We start from the raw sequence: 25,798 nt of genomic DNA on the forward strand, positions 1-25,798 counted from the left end.
ACAGAACAAAGCACAATAACTTAGACAACATGAAAGAGCTTAATGCTGAATAAATTTATCACAGACCTGTCTGAAAAAGAATATCCCTGAGCGATTGTTTAATCACAAGATTGAAAAGACCTTGGTGCAGTGAACCCTGTGTCAAACATAGAATCCGAAAAACTCCTTTACTCTCCAATGTTGCCCTTGATTTAGTTTGGGTTTCTGCCCTGCCATTTACTGATCATGTCGTCATGAGAACATATTCAAATGGTCTGAAACAGAAATGCTCCATCTATCAAGGGTAAAGCAAAACTGTGCACCCTACAGAAGGTTTTGTGACAGCAGAATCACTTTCAGGAATATAGCAGGAAACTACGCAATATCATTTTTGCAAATCCCTCACTAAATTAAGAACAGGACCAGATAACCATTCATTAATGCAGGAAAAAGAGAATTAGAGATTTTTGTAAGGCAAGTATGATTACATTTAATTACTACAGTTGTTAAATGTGTTCACTAATGTACTAATTGTTATTATTAAAGATCATTGAAAGAAGAATGTTATTTAAGAAAATACTTAAAGATCATTTGAACTTTGATGTGATTCTTCCACCCCAAAATAAGATTTAATGGTTTTGCATTTAAACTGTCATATGTACCCTGCAGATAAATAGTAAAACTCTCAGCTATCAGAAAGTCTCTTGAAGTTTGACATTTCCGACAGTGAAATACATCAATAAAGAACTCTCTATAAATAGTTTGATCCACATGCATATTGCAGATCCTGCAAAGCCCACAACAAGAACGGTTGAATGTTTGGAGAGAAATCTGTTATGCTTTCATTGTTTTCAGTCTACGGGTAAATTTTTTTTCCATTCTAAAAATGGTCAAGGAGATTTGAAAATACCACTGGAAGTGCTATCTACGCTTCAAGCACTTTTGTAACGGAATCGCGTCAATGAACGGCGAGGGCCTTACACATTTGCTGCGTGCTTCTGACTTCGTTTCTGTTACTATCATCCGCCCGGGCCCGAACATGGGTGTCACGGATTTGTGACTGCTGCCGTTCTATTTCATTCGTTTCTTCTTCTCGAAGAGGGGAATATCTGTCTGATCCTTCTGTTACAGAGAGCAGATTGAAGAGGCGTGAATCTTACGTATCACATCTATGCAAATTCCCATAACAACGATACAAATGTCGCATTGTGGCTGAAAATGGTCACCTCATGTCCTGTGCTAGTGTCGATGAAAGACACATAAATACTCCGGGGTCTCTGATTCATCCGTGCTGGCGTTTGCCTAACACTCACTGGAGTCATTTCCAAAGTTTTTTGGTTTTTTTTAATATTGGACTGTTATCAGTATTTGGTTTTCATATTGATACCATGAGAGCTGGTGGTCAAATGAAACCAAGGTTTCAGCAGTTTGTTTTGTTCTGTTTCCAAATTAAATTATACTCTAAATATGTTGAGGCTCACATTTAGAGTTCTTCACACACACACACACACACAGGTCTGAGTGAGATGCTGTCGTTATTTTTCTACAATATCCGTTTACATGTAATTTTTTTTCCTTTTAGAGGGAATCTGATGCATAGAAACTTAATACAGAGAATAAACAACATGAATTTTTCCCCAAGCTGATCTAAATGATGGGCCTGGCAATGGCACTTATTTTTGAGGTGTACATCGTCTTCCATCCTTTACATTTGTGTCTAAAACTAAGAACTTTGAAGGTGGAACTAGAAAGGGAAAGGAAGGCAATCTTGAGGGAAAACATCCCCACCAACCCCAATGCCACGAAGTCAGTTCTGACCCATCGTGCCCTGCCACAGGGCTTCCAAGACTGTCCAGCTTTAAGGGGGCAGACAGGCTCATCTTTCACGGAGCAGTTGGTGGGTCTGAACTGCTGCCTTAGTGGTTAGCCTAATAGCAGACCTCCAGTACTATGCGGTTCCTAGGGAAAAGGTAATGTTTTGTTGTTATCCGTAAGGCTTTCAGTGGGCTCAAAATAGTAATCATCGTGGAAAGGGTTCCAGACCAGGCGACATTTAGTTCTGTTATACATCAGGTCAGGCTGAGTCAGCAACTAACAACAACTTGTAAAGGGGAAAATAGGTTGAAATTTGGGGATTGAGAGGACGAAAAACAGACGGACACTCACTCAATAAAAAATATGTCAAATGCTCCTAAGAATTTAAAAAATGGTTAATAGACCAGAGAGAAATACATTATTATATATAATAAGCATGCGGCCATTAAGTAAAAAATCATTTCTTTATGTGCACTGAAAAAGGTGGCATTTACTGAAATATCTTCTGCTATATTCGATCTGCATTAATCTTCAGTTAACCATAATTAAAAGTTAAGTAAAAATGAATAGAAATATTCACTTGGATGCCAAATAAGAGTATAACTTTTTACAAAGCTTTATCGCCTACATTGTTATTTCAATGGGAAAGATTGTTTACTTTGTCCTGAGAAGTATAAAATCAGTGTAGTTCATTGAGCATCATTAAATACAATTCACAGACAGGTATTTTGCTAAATCCTTAAACAATAATGACAGCTATGAAAATAACCCTTGTCAACAATACATGAAGATAGCCTTTAAAAATATACATACACTAATCAGTCTGTGGTAAATCAGGGAAAGACTTAGAAGTAATAATCTAGGATTAGCATGAACAGTTATTGAGAAGCTGATCGATATCATAGATTCTTAAATGGTTTCTTTAAAAATCTAGAGCGCTGAAATTTTTTCATGTACAAGTTAAATAGTTGTCTGATTTTTAAACACTGGTAAATGCACAAGCTGGAATAAAATAAAAGTCGAACAATACCACATACCTTTGTAGCACAGATTTTCTCTACAACCCCCTCCAAAACTGGGTGGGCAAGCAGAACAGGGTCGTCCATGTTTGTAAGGGGCATGGCCCCACCAGTTTCCCCTTAAAGAGACAATCCCCTCTATTAATAGGTTGTCTACTAGCATAATTTATAGGCTGCTCTAACATATCACTATATGAGAATCTTCCAAATAATGATTTGGGTTTTCAGTATGAGACCTTTTGTTTACTTTGTTTTAATATAGATTACTGACTCAGTCTTTTGAGAATGTATAGTTCAGGATGAAAACTCATTGCCATTGAGTGGACAGTGACAGAGTATAACAGTCCGGTTTGTTTCTGCAACTAACTCAGTAGAGAGACTTATCTATGCCCCGCGGAGCAGCCTGTTGTTTTCAACTGCTGACCTTGAGGCTTGAGCCCAACTCAAAACTGTAACTAGGGCTCTTATAAATCAGTATGCACATAGTTAAAAATTACAAAACTGATTTTTATAAAAACAAGCTATTCATAGAGCATTTGTTTGTATATTCAGCTACAAGATATGTTAGATTTACATTTGACCCGAAGTTTAACCATACAATATTTTCAATGACATCTTTCAAATAGTCCATACATAGGTAAAATATATATTTCTTAATTAATCTCAAATTGATAAACTGCAATAAATCAAAATTACTAAATATTATAGGATACACTAGCACAATAAATAAAACCAAAGGTTTATTAAATCTATGATTTTTGTCTTTGCAGAGATCATATTTTTAAAATTTTTCATATTAGGTATTGATTTTATTCATTAGGCAAGTGAGAACTGTTTCCCTGTTAAGTAGACAATGTATATGGTATATTTTGCTCAATGACACATGCTAAAAAATGAGAATTTAGAATTCGAATGATTTTCATGTTGATAATAACTGAGAATAGCATTAAGCCTACTCACTTTGGGGAATAATTGCACACGAGGTAGACAGCCTTGGGCCAGACCTGCCCCCAGATGTTCATGTTGTGGCACAGATTAATGGCGCACCCGATTCTGCTGCTTGTTGCCCACACCACCTGCATTGAAGAGGAGACAGGCCCAGAAAGCCCGGGGTCAGACAAGCAGACAGCACTAAGCTGAGAGAAAACGCACAAAGCTGAACTTGAGAAACGAACAGTTGTCCTTCAGAATACATGATGTAATAATATAAAGGATATCTTTTTCCGGACCCTCGGGGGAATCCTTAATTCCATTTTTAAAAGATTTGCTGGTCAAATAACTCTACTGGCCATAAAAACAACACTATTCAAAATAAAAATTCACCAAGTAAATGCAAAACTACATTTTCACAAACCAACATGCAATAATCACATTTCTATGCAGAAAATTGCTAAACTAAGAAAAAGCATTGTGCAGCCCGAACAGTACCATTCGAGCAAAAATTTAGGTGTTCAAATTTCCTATGCACAATAATCTTTTCACTGTGCATTGGCTAGGGGTCTTGTCACTTTCAAAGACTTACAGAAGAATCTATCTGCTGCATAGTCCCAGAAGTTACAGGAACTCAAAACACAGAAGAGCTTTAACTTATTAAATCTGCCTTCAACTATTTGGCTTAGGGGTTTAGTATATATCCAATAGTACTGTGAACATTGATATTAAAAACAGAAAAGATAAATGCCATCATGTATAAATACTGTCACTGGCTAAATAAGACTGTAAAATATAATTACAAAATAATAAACACTGCTAACTTTGAAAGTAGCACTTTTCTCTGCATATACAATTATTGGGGCCATATAAAAATGTTTCCTGTATAATATCATGTAAGAGCGTCTTTGTAATTAGATATTTGACATTATTTTTCTTTTCTTCACTCTTATTGTTTATAGATATATGTATAAACCTGGTCTATATAAATCAAGAACTTCATATAATTTGTATATTTTTAATAACCATACCAAATGACCTGAGAAAGACACATCTTCATAATGACATTCACTCAACCAAGAGGAACACAGTCGCCACAAAACACACCTGTGTATAATGAGTACAGACAGGACCGGAACATCTGAATGGGCAATATGGATTACATTCATGCTCATAGGGATAGCTGAAGTCTCTCACTTCATCATACCATGCTTGCACATGAAATGTTGGAGGTCTGTACCTATTTTACAGCAGATCAGCATAAAAAGCAAGCAAAGTTAGACAAAAATGCTAAAACCAAATCTAGCAAATTACATCGATAAAGTTTAATACAGAGATATTTTGTGTAGACAGTTCATTTTAAATACTTATTTATGGTGAATTATTTTATTAGTACTAGATCAACTACTTAAAGCAAAAGTCTAAAAACCTACTTAATTATCTTCCTGGCGTAATATTTTTTGTGTTAGGATTCCTTACTTTCCTTTTAGGCAGCAAGTCTCTGACAATTTTCAAAGATCAATGAGTATGAACACCTTTGCAGAAACCTAAAGTTACACATGAACTTACCTTCCCCAGTGCGCTCCCAGATTCTGTCCAATGGATGGGAGGAGACTTGTGGGTCCATGTTCCCATAAACAAGTTTCAGCCCAAGATTCTGCAGATCTTTCCAACTCTACATCCCATGTCTGCAGCGTAAAAGAAAACACAGAGACAAACATAAGATGTCCATATGTAGGGATTGGATGACTATTCAGAATAGGCTGGCTCAGTTTGGGGTCTCCTGTCATACTTCTTTGCCAAGTCCGAGTCTTAGTCCGGATTCTCATGATCTTTCCCTTTCAACTAGTAACTTGTCTCCTGATTAATTCCCTCGGCAGCATCTCTTGCTCTCCCGTCTACTCCACAAGGGCTCAGAGGAACCACAAATGGGCTTCAGTGATTCCTCTCCCTACTATGTCCAATGATCTCTCATGTACCCTAGTAAAGTACACACTTCGCAACCTTCTCACGCCCTGTTTTATGTGGGGATTTTTTCCTTCTGAAAACCTGTGTCTCCCACTTATCTGCCAGTAAGACTCTGCTCTGTCACCATTCAGAATCATAGGAAGCTTTCTGCATGATGTGTTTTCAGAACGCGTTGCTGTTGACAGTAAGCTATCCCATTCTTCACACTCTTCGAGCTTTCTCATACTTCTTTATCCAGATTGCACCTTTGGAGCAAGCTATCATAAAGATTTAGTCTGCGATCATAAAGATTTAGTCTCTGAAAGCCTATATAGAGTCAATATTAGTCAGAAATGATTAAATCCGCCCCCCCCCATGTGTAACCTGTTAAACTGCATTTTTGTTTGTTTATTGACCGTTTGATTGTAGTATGGATGAAAGTTTATGGGGGGGGAGGTTCCATTCAATATTATAAATGTATTTGTTTTGAGACATTAGTTGCAATCCCTTCAAAGCGCCAGCACTCTTCCTACCTCCTGTCTGGCCCCTTCCAGTCACCCTTCTTTGGCGCATACGTCCACCTCTTCCAACAGACGGTGTCTTGGAGGCAGTTACTGAACTTATGCTGGTATCTTTGGCTGAATTCTCTGTTCCTGGCATTATGGACAATGGGATTTAAAAGGTTTCTCGAATATACCCCGTGCCAATGATTTAATTCCGATTCATGTGATTTCCACAGCACAGAGCAGAACTGCCCCATAGGATTTGCAAGGCTGTAATCTTTATGGGTGCAGACGGTCACATCCTTCTCCCATGGCTTCCAATCCCAGACCTTTAGTTAACAGAGGAGCACTTAAACACTGCTCCACCAGGGGAGTATATGAATCTGATTCCTTCCATAAGGAATATTATATATATATATATACTGATATTGATATATGACTATATTCTGAGAGTTGAGAATGGTTAGTTCACACTTTTAAAAAGTTGTTTTTAGCTATTTTGTAAATTGTTAAATTATAAAATGATCATTTTGTCATTCTTCACAAATATTATTTTTCAAAATAATTTTGATACTATTTCCATGTCTTGAGTTTAATATGCAACTTGTCGCTGATACAAAATAGGTAGAGTAGTAATATGGTGGTAAAAGCGGAGTCCGGGAGAACTGGGTTTAAATTCTGTCACCATCAGTTACCAAGACTCTGGGCAAGTTGAGGAGATAGACAAACAGTCCTGGGAACAGAAGACAAGGTGAGAGTGAGAAGAGTGGACAAACCAAAGTTAGGTTTGGGAGTTTAAATCGGTAGATGTTGGTGGATGATTGGGTTTAGGTGTTGAGGGAAAAGCAAAGGCGGAGTCTGATAAGGTGACCATCTCTGAGAAAGGAAACACGGGGAAAGGGAAAGAGGTGGCTGTCATGGGAAAGACGCAGGGCTCAGCGGGGGGCAGCTGTGCCAAGGACAGAGCAGACACAGATTCCTAGGATTCTGCATAGAAGAAAAGGTCGTCAGAAGATAGGCATTTTGAAGTAGCTCACGTAGAGTGAATGCATTCAGGAAGGCAACAGAAATGAGAGGAAGGGAACATTCTGTGGTCAGAAAAATGTAATGGGAGAAAAGCTGAGAGGGTAAAAGAAATCAAGGCAAAATAAATATCAGAAAGGTTAAAACAACAGTACACAAGGACTGATTACACAAGTCGTGGAACAAGAGATTTCAAGAGTAGAGTGCACAAAAGGGTCACGTGCTATGGAGCCGTGGAGAGTGATGAGGTTTGCTGCACGTGTCTAAGTGGCAGAGAAAGCAGAACACAGAGGGTTAACAAGTGCACGCCAAGGGAACACACAGGGAGCCACGTGTGGGCGAGGTTACTTTGATGATGCCTTAACAAGGGAGAGATGGGACAGAGGCTAAAGATAGGCTGTCAGAGTCCAGGGAAAATTTATTTGATTTTTTTAAATATGAGAGAAATCTAATTATGTGTAGAAGTTGAAAGGAAAAGACACTGGAAAGGAAGAGATAAAATAAAAATTTTTAAAGAAGGGGGAAGGGGTGTGAGGTGGAGTATCTTTATTCATTCACGGTATTTCAGAAAAACGAGAATTCCTCCTCATTACATTTGAAATATATAAAACATGTCTTTAAAGCTAAAAAGCAAAATGTGTACAAAATAGAATAAGTTGAAGAGTGTATCATTATCTAACCAAAGCATAAACATATAGTATATTAACAGGTAACTTCCAAAACAACAACAACAACAACAAAATCGGGCACTTAGTAGATTTTCACAAAAGGTTTAACTTTACTTTAAATTAATGTTGTATGTTCAAGATGACTAGTTTTATTATACAAAACAAACAAACAAAACCAACACACACATACTTGTTGCCATTGAATATACTTCAAATACCAGAGAGCTTTCTTTCAGGACAGTTACAGCCCAAACCAATCTCCATGCCGTGGAATGGCTTCTAACTCACAGTACCGCGATTGGGCAGAGTGGGCCTCGTGTCTGGCTTTCGAAGAAGCCGTCCAGGAGGGAGCAGCAGCCTGTCATTTGTGTGCACGCAGCTTTCTTCCTGAAAGTGGCTGGTGAGTTCAATGGATTAGAAGCAAGTGCTTAATCACCATGCCAGACCAGAGCTCATCACACACCGCACATACATGTGTGCACGTGTGTTGCAAAATAAAAATAAGTCTTATGTAAAAAGTATGTTTGCTGAAAATGGACACACACTTGGTATCTGAGAGCGACTAGTTTTCTAGGGCTCCTGAATCAAAATCTGCAGATATTCAGGGTTCAGATTCCTTATATAAAAGAGCCTAATATTTGCATATAAGTTGCAATATAATTTTAAACCATCTCTAGATTACTTTTAATACCTAACACTATATATATATATATATATATATATATATATATATATATATATATATATATATATATATAGCATTCTAACAAATTCCTTTTAGCTTTAAAGGACTGCCCACTTACTTGCTCCCCAACCATACCACAAATGTTTTCACTCTGAGGTTGGTTGAATCCACATATCAGGATGAAATACTGCATGGTTTAAAATAAAAAAATATGTGCTGCAGGGTTGTATTCTCTCATCATACTTAGTCAATCTGCATGCTGAGCAAATACTCAGAAAGGCTAGATGATATGAAGAAAAATGTGACAACAGGATTGGAGGGAGGCTTATTAACAAGCGGTGATATGCAGCTGACACAACCTCGCTTGCTGAAAGTGAAGAGGATTTAAGGCACTTGCTGATGAAGATCAATAACTTCAGCCTTTATTATGGATTACAACTCAATGTAAAGAAAACGAAAATCGTCACAACTGGATCAATAGAGAAACATCATAATAAACAGAGAAAAGATTGAAGTTGTCGAAAGATTTTGTTTAGCTTGGCTCTGTAATCAATGCCCATGGAAGCAGCAATCAAGATATCAAAGGACACATTGCATTGAGTAAGTCTTCTGCACAAGACTCCTCTAAAGTACTGAAAAGCAAGGATGCTACTTTGAGAACTAAGTCACACCTGACCCAAGCCATCGTATTTTCAATTGCCTCCTATGCATGTGAAAGTTGGACATTGAATCAGGAAGACTGAAGAAGAACCAATGTATTTGAATTATGGTGCTGGCAACGAATACTGCAAGTATTATGGACTGCCAAACAACAAACAGATGTGTTTAGGAAGAAGTAGAGCCAGAATGCTCCTTGAAGGCAAGAATGCCGAGCCTTGTTCACATGTACTTTAGACATGCCTTTGAGATACCAGTCCCTGGAGAAGGCTGTCATGATTGGTAAAGTAGGCGGGCCATTGGGAAGAGGATGGCCCTCAACAAAATGGATTGAGGCAGTGGCTGCAACAATGGGTTCTAAAATAAGAACAATTGTGAGGACGATGGAAGACTGGGCAGTGTTTGGTTCTGTGGCCCACAGGGTGCCCGTGGGTCAGAACCAACTGGGCAGCACTTCACAGCAACAACTTGCTAAACTTCATTAGCCTAGTGGGACCTAACCTATCATCCTGTAGTTTTATTATAGTTGACAGTCCACACATAAGTGAAACTACTGTCATATCATTTGCCTAAACACATCAGGTGTGGAACAAGGAGTTTGGTTGATGTCTCAGAATATGGGCAAGAAACTGATTTTGTTTTGTAGTGAAAAGGTTGGAGAGACGGTAGTCCTCTCTCAAAACTAAGCAGGTTTTCAGATAGAATACCCTGGAAAGTAGGTTGCTTTTAAAAAAATTTGTTTTAAGTCTGTCTTTAATCCTGGGAGCCAAGTCCTTGCACAATGCCTTAATCATATGCACAGAAAATTCCACTTATCCAGAGATTTCTAATCATAACAACCTTCTTTTTAAGAGCAGCTAAGAATCAGAAGGAAGAAAAGCATAAACAATTAGCAGAGAGCTAAAACGAAACAAAATCAACCTTGAAAACTACTGCAATGATTTTAAAATATCCTTCTTACAAAAGTATTAAGGTGGAGGTGTCCAGGCTGCTAAACCCAAGGCCTGCACTTCCAAACCACCCCTCCCTCGTTCTGAACCCTTCCCCCCAACCCCCGCCATGTCTCTGTGGGAGAAAGAGGAGGCGTTTGGCTCCCATGTTGCATAGGAAACCCTACAAAGGGTCACATGAATCAGAGTCAACTCAGTGGCCGTGGGTGAGTTTTTCTATAAAAGAGACAGTCAAACCCATTGCCTTTCAGTTGACTGAAATGCCTTCTGACCATATAAAGATTTCTAAGACTCCACATCTTAATGGGAGCAGATCACGTTTCCTTCCTCCTGTAGAGAGGCTGATGAGTTCGAACTGCTGACCTTGCAGTGAGCAGCCCAGTGCTTACAGATAGTGCTAAAAAGATGGAATCAAAACCCCCTCCTGTCCCTTTTAGTGTGAGGTAGGTTACTGATTCTGAAGACTAGTTTAAGAAAGGCAAAGTGGCTTCTCCCTGGGTTTCTCCTTAAAGAGACACATTTTGCTAGCCATGCCAATGAGGGAGTACCTGGCTGGAATGGCTGCCCTCAAAATGGAGAGATGACCACAGAGCCGAAAGAGAAGCTAAATATTTCAGCTGTGAGTCTTCCCAGTGCAGGCAAGAGGTAAGAGACTTTTTCATGGAAAAGCACTCAACTGAGCCCAAAGAAAACAACAGTCCAACCAGTTCCGGTTCATATGGACCCCACGTGTAGAATTGTGCTCCACAGAATGAGATTGTTGGCTGCGGATTCACACCACCAGGCTTTCTCTTAGTACCCTAACCTCTAACCATTTTCACCAATATTCTCCTCCTTGTTATTAGTTTTTCCAATGAACCTTTTCAGGGAGGACATAAATCTAAACTCATAAATCGGCTATATTTGAAAAGTTGGTTTATATAGCTGTATAGAACTAGGAAACCAAATCCACAGCAAATCATTCTAAGGCTTTCAACCCTTTTCTTTTTCATATGGTGTCAGTTGAAAGAAGTGATTCCTCCCACCATTAAAATTCAATTATTGAGCATAAAATTCAATTATGGAGACACAGTATTTAAGGCAAGTTAAAGGGTTTTCCTTTTAATTTTTTTGTTTTGAATTAAGTAGAAATAAAAGCAAAACAAATAAAGTATAACTATGTGTGTACATAGAAAAACCACTCAACCTCCCTGACATCAAACTGGTTCTGATTCAGAGTGACCCTACAGGAAAGAGTAGACCTCCTTCCCCTGTGAGTTCCCAAAAGATGAGGAGCAGAATGCCTCCTCTTTGCAGCCATTGACCTTATGTTTAGCAGCTCAATGAGTTACAATGAGTAGCCCACTAGGCCACCAGAGCTCCCAGAGACACTGTAATATTACTCAACTGCAGATACACATTATTTTAATATAAGAAAGATGCTGAAGAATAAGCAACTAAGATTTAGGTCTTTAATAATATTAAATAATGACCATTTTAAGGTATCTAATGAATATAATGAAGTATAGGTCTTGAGATATATTTCAAAAATAAAAATTCTTTATAAGAATTTCACTGAACATATTAACTGTACTGGAAAAATGTTATCAGACTATAGTAACAGCATGGTATGTACATTTTTATGCTGCAACATAGAATTTGGGGTTTTAAAACAGATGATCATTCATACCCATCCCATTTAAATACAGGTTAGTTCCTACACATTTTTATTTAAATTCAAGCTTGTAAATTAAGTCAAGATGTCCTAAGGGGCTTCCTTTCCACCCCTTCTCTGAACTATTCACCCATGGCCCATTTAAAACCTAACCACACTTAAAATTACTGTTTCTTTAGAAAATGCATACTTACAGTGTACGAAAAAGGAAAGCACCCTCTATATTTTCCAGCTACATCTGTATGTTTTCCTTCTTACAGCACAATCACATGGTCCATAAGGGTTAATAACTAAACAAAACATTTAGAACACTATGGACATTCCGTGATACCCATAACATGTTTAAGCTAGTTAGCCATGGAGACATTAGCAATCCTTATGTGTATAGCTGCATGGTGGCACAGTGGTTATATCTTGGGCTGTTAACAGCAAGGTCAGCAGTTCAAACCCCCAGCTGCTCCACCGGAGTAAGAGGCGGCTTTCTACTTCCATAAAGAGTTACAATCTCGGGAACGCACAGGGGCGGATCTAGTCTGTGTAATAGGATCCCAGAATTGAGCTGATGCCCGTGAGAGGTTTTGATAGCTGTATGTGTACAAGAAATTTTAAATCTGGACAAAGGATTTTCAAAAGTATATCCAAAAATACATAGTGATTTAATACCAAAGTATTCAGCTCTGATATCAATTTTAAAAATAAAACTCAAATGGACATATTCCCAAGTCAATGAAATTTTACATCAAGTTGACAAGAATGCAGTCCCATCAAAAACAACAGTTATTAGATGGATCAAGTGTTATAAGGAAGCACTGGAAGTCCTCAAAGATGTGCCAGGAGAGGGAAGATATCAACCTTAATAAAAGAATAAACTGTGGGTTGAGTCCAGAAGCTGGTTGAAGAATACCATAGAATTATTCTTCAGGTGATACCTACTCTAATTAAAAATACTAAAGTATCTCACCTGGCTAAGCAAAGTGATGGGAAACAATCAGCTAGCTCAAAGAAATAATATTTCCAGGAGTCTTTTCACCTAATTAAGAGGATTCAATGGAACAAATCATAGCCACGGTCAAGTCTTGGATTTACCAATAGTATTCAAAAAGCACGATCCAATCAAAAGAATGACTTCTGAAGAGGCTTACAGGACCAGTTCAATTCAAAGCAAAGAGGTCTGCTCAGAAGGTTATGCAGTTCTAAAGGATAATACTGGTCGATTTTCTACAAGGACAATGGATAGAGACAAAGACAAGGACAAGGGCAAATATAAAGAACGGGGCTTACTAGTCAAAGACATTTTATGAAAACTGGAAATTGCATGTGAGAAAAAGGCCAGGTATTAGTTGCATAATGAGGAATGTTTGTGGTGCATCACAAAAACGCACCCACTCTTTATTAAAGGGTAGCAGGGGTTATTCTATGAACATTTCACTGGGAAACCTTACCCCACACAGCCTACAGCTGCAGTCTTAGCCCGTGGGTCTTTTTCCTCCCCAAACACAAGAAAGTTGTAAGAACCACTCTGTGAGTCCGTCAAGGGTGCCAGAACTGCCATGTTGCCTTGGTGTGAGCGGAAGAATGCAAATTCTTAGGGGAAAGAGTGGAGAGGGGAAAACACTGCCTTCCAAAGTACATAGAACTAGACGGAGGAGATGCTGAGGTTCAGATTTTGATACTTTTGTGTAATAAAGCTTTCTTTGACATTTGTCGGGGTAGTTTTTTCCATACCCTCCTAAGTTTGCCCTTCCGAATGGTGTCAGAGGTAATCAAAACACTTTCATTTTCATTTCATTTTAAAATGCCCTTCCTTACTGGTATGCCTTCTGCACATATGCAAGTGAAGTCTATGATCCAGTTTCCTATTGTCTTACGTAGACGGAGACAAAATTAACCCTGTACGTGTCCAAATTACTCAAACTCTATTGTTGTTAGGTGTGGTTAAGTTAGACCTCCCAGGAAGCAGTCCTATGTACAACAGAACAAGACATCATGTTGCTCAGCATTACCCTGCCAATCGCTGCCATGTGTGAGCACAGTGTTGCAGTCACCGGGCCGATCATATTGTCTTTTGGCACTGTCCCCCTACTTTACCAAGCATGATGTCTTTTCCCAGGGCTTGGTCTCTCTTTATAACATGTTCAAAGTACATGACAACGTCTCACCATCCTTGCTTCCTGGGAGCATTCTGGGTGTACATCGTCCAAGACTGATTTGGTTGCTCTTCTAGGAACCATGGGATCTTCCATATTCCTCACCAGCACCACCATCCAAATGCACCTATCCTTCATCGGTTTTGCTTGGTTACACTTCCACGTGTGTTTATGCGGGGATTGAAAATGTCATGGCTTGAGTCAGGCGCACTTCAGTACTCAAAGTAATATCCTTGTTTTCAACACTTTAAAGAGGTCTTGGGCAGCAGCTTTACCTAATGTAATGCGTCCTTTGATCTCTTGGCTGCTGCTTCCTGGAGCATTGATTATGGATCCAAGCAAGGCGGTTCTTGACAACTTCAATCTTTTCTTAGTTTGCTTGATGTTATTTATTGGTTCACTGGTGAGGATTTGGTATACTTAATATTATACTTAAACTCTAGGTAATAATAATATACTTATATGCTAGTAGAGTTTCTTTCCTATTTAAATTGTGTATTTCCACATTCTCTCTTTAATTATGTGAAGTCTGGGCCTGATTCTTTATATATTACATTAGGATCTGACAAGATTCTATAATTTTATATGTAGAGTATCTTAAAGAATGCCCTAACCTCACCCACACCTCTGCAAATGATATCATTATTCTTCCCTGGATTCTCATCCAGCAAAAATGAGAAGTATTCTCTCCTTCTCTGAGAAACAGTCTCCGTGTTATGGCGCATTATAATTGTGATGGAAACGAACAAGGATGCTCCCTATGTTCCTTCCAGATGCCGTGAGAGTGCCGGAAGTGGAAATGAGTGACTACTAATAGCACCCATTAAGAAGCAAACTCAGTTGTTTTGATTTTCAAGATGGCCAAGGAATTTCTAGATCTTCTAGTTAGCAGTCACGGTGGTTTCTGAGCCATCTCTAGGAATGGCTCTCCACGGAGAAAATTTCAATATTGTCAAAAACAAAGAAATTCAACCAAGAGCCTCAGTAGAAATTTCCCATGCGTTTAACAAGACAGTAAGGGATTGTCAGAGAACAGCTTCAAAAAAGGCCCTTCTTCGGTCCTGAAAATATGGAAAACTATTTGTCACAAGTCCTAGACTTCTGTATGTAGTTTTTCTGCACAGCTAAAGAAGGACAAAGGTTGTGCAGGCAGCTTCTGAAGGTAGAAGCAGTCAACCGAAAAATTTAAAAAACATAAACTGTACCTCGTTCTAAAGATCACCGTTAAACGTTCATTCTTGTTTTGCCCTCACTTCTGGAAAAACAGGTTTGTAAATTGTTCATCTTATTTCAAAAGAAAATCCCTCCCAAATCACAGTGGCTTTCCTTTTTAAATCGAAATGTGCGTTTCTAACATCGGATGGAATAAATCACTGTTGCAGTCTATGCTATAGCAACATGACTGTCAGGATAGAATCTGTTGTACATGGAAGGAGGCAGAATTCACAAGACCCCACAATCAAATTCCAAACATCATGCCTCATTAGCAAACCTTAACACCATCTGATGGGATCACTGTTGGCAGCATTTCCAGAGCCATGATAAACAGACATCAACAAAATAAATGAATAAATACATAGATCCATGCTGAAAGAACGTAGGGTGTTTTTGTTACTAAGCCATTTAAGTTTTAGATGCACTATGGAAAACCGCTGTGAGGCATCTATTAGGAAATGACCCTAGGTGGTTCAGGACAGAGTTTCATCTGTCTTTCTGAGACTTTGTAGTTATAGGGAAAATGAACAAGGCTCGGGTTTCAAAGGCTTAAACCGGGAGGAATTGCCAGGTAGAGAGACTGAAACCATACCTCAGGGCAAGGTGCATATCAGGGTCTCTGGGAAGTTACTGAGATGGAAACCCCTAAGCTGCAATTGATTTTCTGAAAACAAAGCAGACTTAATTACTTGAGTAGCAATTTAGTAATTTTGGAAACTTCTCTCATTTCATTAATGTTTAAATAATAACTTTTGAGATGAAGCTTTAATATGTACATAAACTAAGAAAATGACTTCAATCAAGCAGATTGTTTCATTATGGAAACAAAGAGACCGCATGCATGCTATCAGGACAATTGTCTTCATGGGCAGTGGAGCCAGGGATGGAACAAGGCTCACATTCTGGCAGGACTCCTGTTGAATCACATCATCACATCGCACTGCCAAAGACCTCTGACGTGTAGCTATGACTTATAATCTTCATGTATTTCCAGCCCACCTCCTCAGTGCTGCGAGCCCGGTGGGATGGCACGGTAGTGAAGTGCTCAGCCGCTGTGAGAAGGGTGGCATGGGGCCCTAGCTGCTCCCTGATTACACATGGAGAAAGAGAAGCCATCTCCCCACCAGCCCCAGGCCAATTGCCAGCGGGCAGAGATCCCACAGGCCGTGGCCTTCCTTTCTTTACATATTCTAACACAACCATTCCTCCACAGCAGTCCACATCTCTGCTCGCTTGCAATATTTGCAGCAACGGCCACACGCAACTCATAGACAGTACTCACAATTATGCGGGTTTATTTGGGAAGGTGGGGGAAAGGGCGAGCTACATACAGCCTCCTCCCTGGGGGATGGATAACAGAAAAGTGGGTGACGAGATGTCGGACAGTGTAAGATATGACAAAATAATACTAATTTATAGATTATCAAGGGTTCATGAGGGAGAGGGGTGTGGGGAGAGAGGGGAAAATGAGTTGCTGATACCAAGGGCTCAAGCAGAAAGCAAATGTTTTGAGAATGATGAGGACAACAAATGTACAAATGGGCTTCACATATAATGGATGTATGTATGGATTGTGATAAGAGTTGTACGAGCCCCCAATAAAATAATTTTATATATACATATATATATTTTTTAATAGTGGCCAGGAAGCATGCCCGCTCCTCTCTCTGCCCCTCCCTGGTTACATAAACATTATTCCTATTACAGCAGTCTCTCTCCAATTCTCACCCCTTGAATTCAGAATGTCTGTGGGGATGCAAAGATTAGGAAAGCAGGCCCCGCCTACCAAGGAATTTAAAGTGAAAGAGCCAAGGGAGTATGTAAATTATCAGAGGCAGTAGGGAGACCTGGGAAAGGGGGAGGGAGCGGGGTAAAAGCCTAACTCTGTACAAAAGATGGCAGGAGTGAGACCCCAAGTTCCCAAGAACATTTGGCCTACCATCCCCTTTTCAGACCATAAATTACTCAGCACCCCCTGACAATTACAAACTTTTGGACTAAAGCCCACCAGGCAGCTTTGGCAGCCCCACCCTGGATCATTCCAGCACCCACCCCAGGGTGGTAACCCCCACAAGTGGAAACTGTGGTTTAGAGAAAGGGAAGTTATTATTTAGTTGAGTTGTGAGGGATGAGGAGAAATTGATTAGGAGGAGAACAAGGAGGGCGTGGAAAATGCTCGCATAAGCAGAGGAGGACAGTACATTGGACAAGATCCATTTAGCGTCCCAAACTACAAGGCCTGTGGAATCGTTCCCCAGATGGACATAGGCAATAACGCTCCCTTTCAGCCTACACTTGTGCTATTCCTCCCTCCTCTTGATTGAACAGCCTCTCTCAGCCTTTACTTCTCAGGCAGGTATGCTGATATTCTTGAGCCATATATATCTGAGAGCGATCCCTCCCATTTTGGTTTTCTTTTACATTTTGTCTTTCCCTCTGTGGAGAGTTCTTTGAGTGTATCAGCCATCCATTCAGAGTTCAGATATGAATTTGCCTTTTCTCAGGCAGTATAGCTTTGTATTTTACTTCCTTCAGCTGTCTGAGGTTGTCCAGTATCCCGAGGATCATTTACACTTGTTGGAGTTGCAACAGCAGTACATAGAGACATCTATAAACACTCATTCCCATATTCATGTACAGGTCATATCTAATAGCTCATCATTCTGTTTTCTTGTTTCTCCCCTACCCAAGCTCACCTACTTAAAAGTACTTTTTCCTTCCTTTTCATAGCTCTCTCTTTTTTTAACTTTCTAAACATTTATTTCTATTTGAGCCCTTAGTATCAGCTTCTCTTTCTTCTTTCTTTTTTTTAAATAATTTTATAAGGGGCACATACAACTCTTCTCACATTCCATGCATACATCAATTGTCTAAAGCACATTTATACATTCATTGCCCTCATCATTCTGAACACATTTGCTCTCCACTTAAGCCCCTGGCATCAACTCCTCATTTTCCCCTCCTTCCCTGCTCCCCACTCCCTCATGAACCCTTGATAATTTATAGATTATTATTTTGTCATATCTTACACTGTCCAACGTCTCCCTTCACCCACTTTTCTGTTGTCCATCTCCCAGGGAGGAGGTTCTATGTAGATCCTTGTAATGTTCCCCCTATCCAACCCCCCCTCCCTCCACCCTTCCGGTACTGCCATTCTCACCACTGGTCCTGAAGGGATCATCCACCCTGGACCCCTGTGTCTCCAGTTCCTATCTGTACCAATGTATATCCTCTGGTCTAGATATATTTGTAAGGTAGAATTGAGATCATGATAGTTGGGGGGAAGGGAGCATTTAAGAACTAGAGGAAAGTTGTATGTTTCATTGTTGCTACACTGCACCCTGACTTGCTCATCTCCTCCCCTCAACCCTTCCATAAAGGGATGTCCAATTGCCTACAGATGGGCTTTGGGTCTCCACTCCATACTCCCCCTTATTCATAATGATATGATTTTTTGTTCTTTGATGCCTGATACCTTATCCCTTCGACAACTCGTGATCACACAGGCTGGTCTGCTTCTTCCATGTGGGCTTTGTTGCTTCTGAGCTAGATGGCCGCTTGTTTACCTTCAAGCCTTTAAGACTTCAGACGGCATATCTTTTGATAGCCGGGCACCATCAGCTTTCTTCACCACTTTTGCTTATGCACCCACTTTGTCTTCAGCCATTGTATTGGGAAGGTGAGCTTCTCTTTGTCATATATCTCTGAAGTCTCCTTATAGATCTTTAAAACATATACTGTCATTGGAATTCATTTCATGTTTTACAACCTGGCAGAGTTATCATCAGCCAACTTTCGAATTTCAATTTCCATTCCTCCTCCTCTTCTTCCTCCAGGTGAGGTGCCCTGATCCTGTGTTAGGCATTATGGGGTAGGTGTCCAGCTGCTATTAGCAAGAGTGGTGATTCAAACCCACGAGTTGTTCCACAGGAAATAGATAAGACAGTTTGCTCCCATAAAGATCTACAATCCTGGAAATGCTACCTTGCACCACTGTGAGTTGCAATTGACTCAACGGCAGTGAGTTTTTTGAATTCCTCCATGTTAAATGGATTAATTTCTATGTATTCTTATTATTCAGACTTCTATGAGGAGGCTTCAAAACTTTATGGAAAATGGATATAAAAGATAATGGCACTTTTAGGAACTCTTCTTTTTCTATAATTTATTATTAATTGAGTTAATACATATATCATATCATTCCATAGTTCAATCATGTCAAGCAGAATTGTACAATGTCTACCACAATTAGTTTCCAAAAATTATTTTTCTTCCTGAACTCCTTGACAATATCTCCCTGTTTAAACCTTGCCCGTCACTGTATGCCCCCACTCCCAAAACTTATTCCATGTGCTGTCCCTATAAATTCATCAATCCCGACTTCATATAACAAAAAACAGGAAAACATATAATACAACTTCAAGAGGGTGACCCCCCCCCAATTACACAGTACCTCTGAGATACACCCTAATAAGAATAAAAGAAAACGTCCAGCATGCATCAAGTGATGTTTTAATTCTTCAAGTCAGACTTATGCCTTTGATGTTCTATGCTCATCTCTCCAATGCACTCTCTTTAGTAACTGCTTTCCACCCACCCCTCAGTTGTGGATAGAGGGAGACCAGGGGACGCTTATTTCCTATGTAGTTCAAACAAATGTATATTGGGCTCCCACATTACCCATAGCCTTCTGCAGAACCATCCATTTAAGCTCTGATACTAGTCCCTCCTTTGATTTCAGATTATATGATCTGCAATCCTTCACTCACTGATGAAGGTGTGCTTCTTCCATGTGGACGTAGTTGACATCTCACTTAGATGGCTGCTTGTTTGGAGACAAGCCTTTAAGACCTCACACACCACCTTCTTATTTCTTTTGTGTACTTGGTTTGTTTCTAAGTCCTTCTTAAAAGCAAAAGAGAAAGCCCTGTTTCCCTACCTAAATGGCCAAAGTTGCTTCCTTTTGAGGTGAATGTGATAGTTGAGAAGGGATAAAAGAAAGAATACAAATATCGAGAGTTAATTTCTCTGTCTCAATGTAAGCCTCACTTCCTGTCTTCACAGGAAATCTACCAGCAATATCTGCCAGTAGCGTCATCAAACGCACTTCAAACTGCCTACTCTCCATTTTTACCATGGTCACTCTAGTTACTAGTGTCTAGTTCAGCTCACCACCATCTCTCACCAAGAATACAGCAATGAGCTCCTTGGGTTTCTCTGTCTTCAGCCTTAACCCTCCTCCTGGATATTTTCCAGAAAGCATTCAGGGTAAATTTATCAAACTGAAAATCAGATCATATCAATCTTTTGAGAAAATTTTTCCAATGGCTTTCCAACACACCCACAACAAAATGCAAATGTATCCTAAACTCTCTCATGCGTAACTAGCTTCTGCTGAGCGCTATGGCTCTATTAGCGTTTCCTCCTAATCCTGTCCTCTGCTTAAAGACCACAGTTGAAGACTTTGGTCAGGATTGCAGATACCACCTAGCAAACAATAAATCAGACAGGGCTGATGAATACGTGACTTTAAAAAAGAGTTCATTTCTTCCATCCCATTTCTTCTTAGGCTTCTTCCTTAGGTTTCACGACATTTACTCCACACAAACCATTGTATCACCTCACCAGTGACGTCCAGAAGGCTAAATCTAAAGGATTTTTCTAAGTCCTTGTTTTACAATGTTAGAAGCATTTTCTATCCCTTCTGCCTTGGAATTAAAAGCCTTTTAATTGGATTCAAAAATATCATGATCCCAGATTTTCTTTCTCATCTTCCTTCTGAAGCACTATAAAGTTCTTCAAAGGCTCACCATTTGAACATTATCTCTTCTCTACTCCTACTTCTTCCCGCAAAGATCTCACTTCTACTTGGAGGGACAAAGAACTCCAAGGTAGTGCAAAAAAGAAATAATAATGATAAAATAGTAAACATGGATCCCGGACACTTCTAAGGCAGAATTCGTAGAACTTGGGAAGTGTGTGTGTGTGTGTGTGTGTGTGTGTGTGTGTGTGAAAAATATTGGAGGGGGTAAGAGAAAGGGAGCCGTTAAAAACCAGTTGCCATATAGCTGACTCTGACTCATAAGCGATTACATGTATTTGAATACAAAGCTGCATACCTGAGGGTTTTCAAAGCTGGGACCTTTTGGAAGCAGATAGCCAGCCTTTTCTTCTAAAGTGCTTCTGGGTGGATTCACACCACCAACCTCAGTGAGTAGTTGAGTGTTTTTTGTTTTAAGCCACCTGTGATTCTTTCATGGAAGAAAGAAGGGCTTTCTACTCCTGTAAATAGTTACAATCTCAGAAGCTCATGGGGGCGGTTCTACCCTGTCCTATAGGGTCCCTGTGAGTTGACTTGAGGCCAGTGAGAGAGAGAAAGAGGGTCTTTTTGTATCATGTGAAAGTTGGACAGTGAATACGGCAGATCAAAGAAAAAGCAATGCATTTCAACTATGGTGTTGGTAAAGACTATTAAAAGTACCATAGACCCAAAAAGCAAACACATTTGTCTTGGAAGAAATACAGCCTTAGAAACAAGGATGGCAAGACTGTGTCTCACATACTTTGGACGTGTGGTCAGGAGAGACTTGATGGCACCTAACAATTAAAGGGCCTTTTCAAAAGGGCCCTGACGATGCTGTGGGTTGGTGATGGGCTGCTCAGTGCAGATCGGCAGATCAAACCCACCAGCTTCTCCTTAGGAGAAAGATGAGGCTCCAGTAAGGATTACAGTCTCAAAAACTCTATACAGGGTTCCTCTGAGTCAGAAGTTACTCCACGGTAATGGATTTGGCTTGGGTTTTTAGGACCCTTTCTAGAGAGTACTTAAAGAGCATCTATTATTTGTGAAGGTTTTTTTTTGTTGTTGTTGTTGTTTTGGTTTGTTTAGCTTTGACTAGACTGAAAAGAGAAGATCCGGAAAGGGAAATAGGATGGCAGGGAAAAGCAAAATCACTGTCATCAAGGCGATTCTGACTCATGGCAACCCTACAGGACAGGATAGAACTGCCCCTGTGAGATTCCAAGACTAACTCTTTACTGGCTTAAAAAGCTTCATCTTTCTTCTGAGAAGTGACTGCTAGTCTTACAATTAGCAGCCAAAGGAATAACCACTACCCCACAAAGGCTCCTTGGTTGACAGGGAAAGAGGTAGGAAATGGGGAAGACCATTTTCCTTTTAGACACAGTAAGCTTGAACTGATTTTGGAGTAATATTACACAGAGATGCCCAATGGGAAGCAGGAAATATGAAAACAAAGCTCCAGAGCAAGGGTTCTTAGAGATAGACAAAATACCAATATTATTTAAAGTCAATGGAGTACCTAAGCTCCTATAGAAAGGATGAATTCCAAAGTACAAACCCAGAGACCACACTTTTCAGAGATTATTATAAAACAACACAGCTTAATGGAACCGCTAGAAAAATAAAAGAACGGACCAAAAGAGATCGTGCTCAACAATATCAACTATCTTATCTCTTTAAAACTGGGTGGTTTAAATTTTTATACCTAATTTCACAAACGAGAAAACCAATGCCCAGAATGGTGAGTGCCGGAACCTACACACCAGGGAAGAAGTGTGAATCTTCCCTCTTGGGTCCACGGTCAGCTCAGCAACGGATACATTTGATGACCCCAAATCTTCGGTTTCTCAATTTACCTTATGTTAAAATTCAGAAAATCTCCCTCTGTAGAATGATTGGTTTCTTATAACCAATAACTCATGGCTCCCCTTCCTGATTCTGCCACATGTTGTGTGCTTTCATCAACTTCATTTGCTACTGGTTCCCAGCAAACATTGGCAATTTCTACCACCATGTATTTATCTATTCCACTCCCTTCTAATTACAACATGCCTCCCACTCTTCCCCAGAATTTTGGCCCCAGTGGTCTTCAGGGAGCAACTTATACCTGACCTTCCCCAAGAATGTGCATTGATAAACTCTCACAATTAGGAGTATTTCATCATTCTGTTATATATGAACTAGTTTTTCCTTATTTTAAATAAAAATGTTCTACATATTAAATGTAATAAGTGTTAAGTTAGGATATGATGCTTAATGAGCTTTAAAATGTAATTATTTCCATATTTGCTAATGTACTATAAAAGTGAAGATAAAGTTATTAAGAAATTACCTTTACTTATTTTCATATTTCCATGCTCACAAATAATAAATTCAGAAGGGGGAAACAGCTATCAACAAACATTCCTTAAAACAACTACAATTACCCCTGCAGTTTATCAGTCACATATTTTTAAAGCTCTCAAGGCCAATTAGAACCTATCAGAAAGTATCATTAAAGTCCCGCAGTTTTTCCCACCTGCCCTTCAGATGAACTTTCTAAATCACGTGACAGGAAATGCAGCGCATTTCAGCAGCGCAGCCTTCCAGAGAAGAGCAGAAGTTGGTGCACTTAATAGAACGCTGCACCTAAGCATAATGAATACGACTCAAAAATGCAAGGCGCTCTTAGACATGAGAGGCACATTAATGAAAGAATATGCAGATGACTCCTTTCTCCAAAGGGGAGAAAATATTCCCAAAGAACAAACAAGCAAAAACTATGTCCAGACAAGCAGTTCAAGATGGAGGGTAACATGAGAGTATCTCACTGTGGTGATCGGGAGCACCCCAACATTTCATTGTACAAACCACTGGAAAAATGTCCTTACCATGTATTCCATATTAGAAGCTGTTGGATACACCTGACTTCGTAATTTATTATGAAGGTCCAGGATGCTCTGCATGTCGTTGTCTGTGATGGCCCTTTTCCCTCTTTGCTTGGCAGTCCACCACTCTCCATCCTCGTCCAGGTATTTTCCCAGGAGCTTCTCCAGTGCCGTGGCGTTAGGGACCGCCAGAGCCGGAATTGCTCGAGCCACGAACAGCACTGCAGTTACTTTGAGCCACTCCTGGGTGGTGCACTTCATAATGAATGCCCTCAGGGTTTCCCCAGGATAATCGCCAAGAAACGCGCTTCCACTTCTTTGGGCTAAAACAACATGTAAGGTGATTAGGGTGAAAATAGCGGCGGAGATTCAATTTCTAGTAACGGAAGTAAAACAATAGTTAAAATAAGAGTGGATCAGATGGATTCATGCCAGAGAGTGCGCATCTACTTTTTAAAATGTACTTCCCTCCTACCCGATTGTTTCTTCCAGATTTCCTTTCACAAATTCATTGTTTCCACAAAACAAGTAATATTTTGCAAGATGCTACAGACAGGGCTGCACTGGCTATTATATACTTAAAATACATTTTGTCAATGGAGAGATCTTAGCCTCCTCCTTCTAAGGCATGATTTTATACCAGTGTTCCATCTATGGGAGGCAGGAAGGATAACATTCAGAAGTTGAGGGTGATCTTTTTTCCGATTTTGAGAATATGTAAAACTCAACATTCACCGTTTTCCAGGTCTGCCATTCAGTGATATAGATTCCATCGAGCGTGTTGCGCACTCACAAGGGTGAAACGCGTACAACTACAAGTGCCATTGACACGTGCACCCTGAGTCCATCTAGAGGGCCCAGTTAAGCAAGGGGACCCAATCGCTTTATCCCAAGGAAATCGCCGCCTGCTGGGGGCGCAGCTCAAGGACACACTCATTATTTCCTGGAAAGTGTGTGCCTAGATTGTGGTCCAGATCAGCGAGCGCCAGCCAGCCCTGGACCAACGCCGGAGTGCTCTGCCTCCCGCACCCCGCTGGGCACAGGGTTCCTTCCCGCAAAGGAAAAGAACGCCAAGGGAGGGAAAACAGTGAAAACTCCCAAAATCACTTACTGCAGGAGCCAGCTCCGGCAAGTCCCCATCGCCCCACACCCACTCTACTTCCCCAAGAGCCCGTCCAGAGCGTTTCTTTGGAAAGATGGCACTGTAAAGGGGAAAGCAGACCAGGGAAGCGGGGCGCGAGCATTGGGAGTGCCCTTACCTCCCCAGTGGGAAGCCCTCCAGGAGCGCTGGGCCGAACCGGACGCCGGCCTCCGGGCGCCGCTCCCCAGCAGCCGCGCACACCCGAAAACCGAGGCGCTGCGTCGGGAAAGGGCCCGAGCACCCACCGGGCGTCCCGGGGCGGGGAGGGCGCTACGTGCACGGAATCGCCAGCGCCTGGCTGCGATGCTCCCGGCGGACCTGGGCGAAGTGGCCGCCCAGGCTCTCCAAAGCGGAGCCTGAAGCGGGGGCAGAAGAGCTCGCCAGGGTGGGCGCCCTGGCGTCGCTGCGCAGTAGCTGCGGGACCAAAGGGGTGGAGAGGCCGGCGGGCACCGAGCGGGCACCGGCTGGGCCGCGGGCGTTCCTGCGAAGGAGGGCGGGCAGAAGGAACGTGTGAAGCAGGGAGCTGAGTGCTTCCAGGACGCCCCTGCGCCCTGGGTATTTATTGAGGGCTCTGCGCGCTCACGTGACGCGGGAGCCCCTCCTCGCCCACCCCGCCTCCGCTCGCCCTGGCTGGGTGCCCATGAGCTCGGAGGCGCGCGCTGGCCTGCTCCTCCTGGGCCCCGTTAGGCCGGGCCGCGGGGCCACGGGGGGAGGGGGGGAGGGGGCGCGTTGTAAGCGCCAGAGAGGGCTGTGGAAGGTCTGGATGCGCGGGGAGGATGGTGCCCGGGAGGGCCC

The 25,798-nt window shown here is 41.0% G+C and overlaps 1 protein-coding gene across 1 annotated transcript in view; it reads right to left on the bottom strand.

Moving 5' to 3' along the window:
- Nucleotides 1-25,537, bottom strand: part of CRISPLD1 (cysteine rich secretory protein LCCL domain containing 1) — a 44,745-nt gene extending 19,208 nt beyond the window's left edge. The window contains exons 1-7 of the mRNA XM_075549553.1: nucleotides 25,122-25,537; nucleotides 23,866-24,185; nucleotides 5,313-5,431; nucleotides 4,851-4,983; nucleotides 3,774-3,889; nucleotides 2,832-2,932; nucleotides 961-1,101 (exon numbers count right to left, since the gene is read on the bottom strand). Coding sequence (XP_075405668.1) covers nucleotides 961-1,101; nucleotides 2,832-2,932; nucleotides 3,774-3,889; nucleotides 4,851-4,983; nucleotides 5,313-5,431; nucleotides 23,866-24,123 — 868 coding nt within the window. The 5' untranslated portion in view covers nucleotides 24,124-24,185; nucleotides 25,122-25,537. The remainder of the gene's footprint in view (nucleotides 1-960; nucleotides 1,102-2,831; nucleotides 2,933-3,773; nucleotides 3,890-4,850; nucleotides 4,984-5,312; nucleotides 5,432-23,865; nucleotides 24,186-25,121) is intronic.
- Nucleotides 25,538-25,798: the final 261 nt, after the last annotated feature.

This window comes from Tenrec ecaudatus, chromosome 5 (genome assembly GCF_050624435.1).
Source record: "Tenrec ecaudatus isolate mTenEca1 chromosome 5, mTenEca1.hap1, whole genome shotgun sequence".
Lineage (NCBI taxonomy): Eukaryota > Metazoa > Chordata > Mammalia > Afrosoricida > Tenrecidae > Tenrec > Tenrec ecaudatus.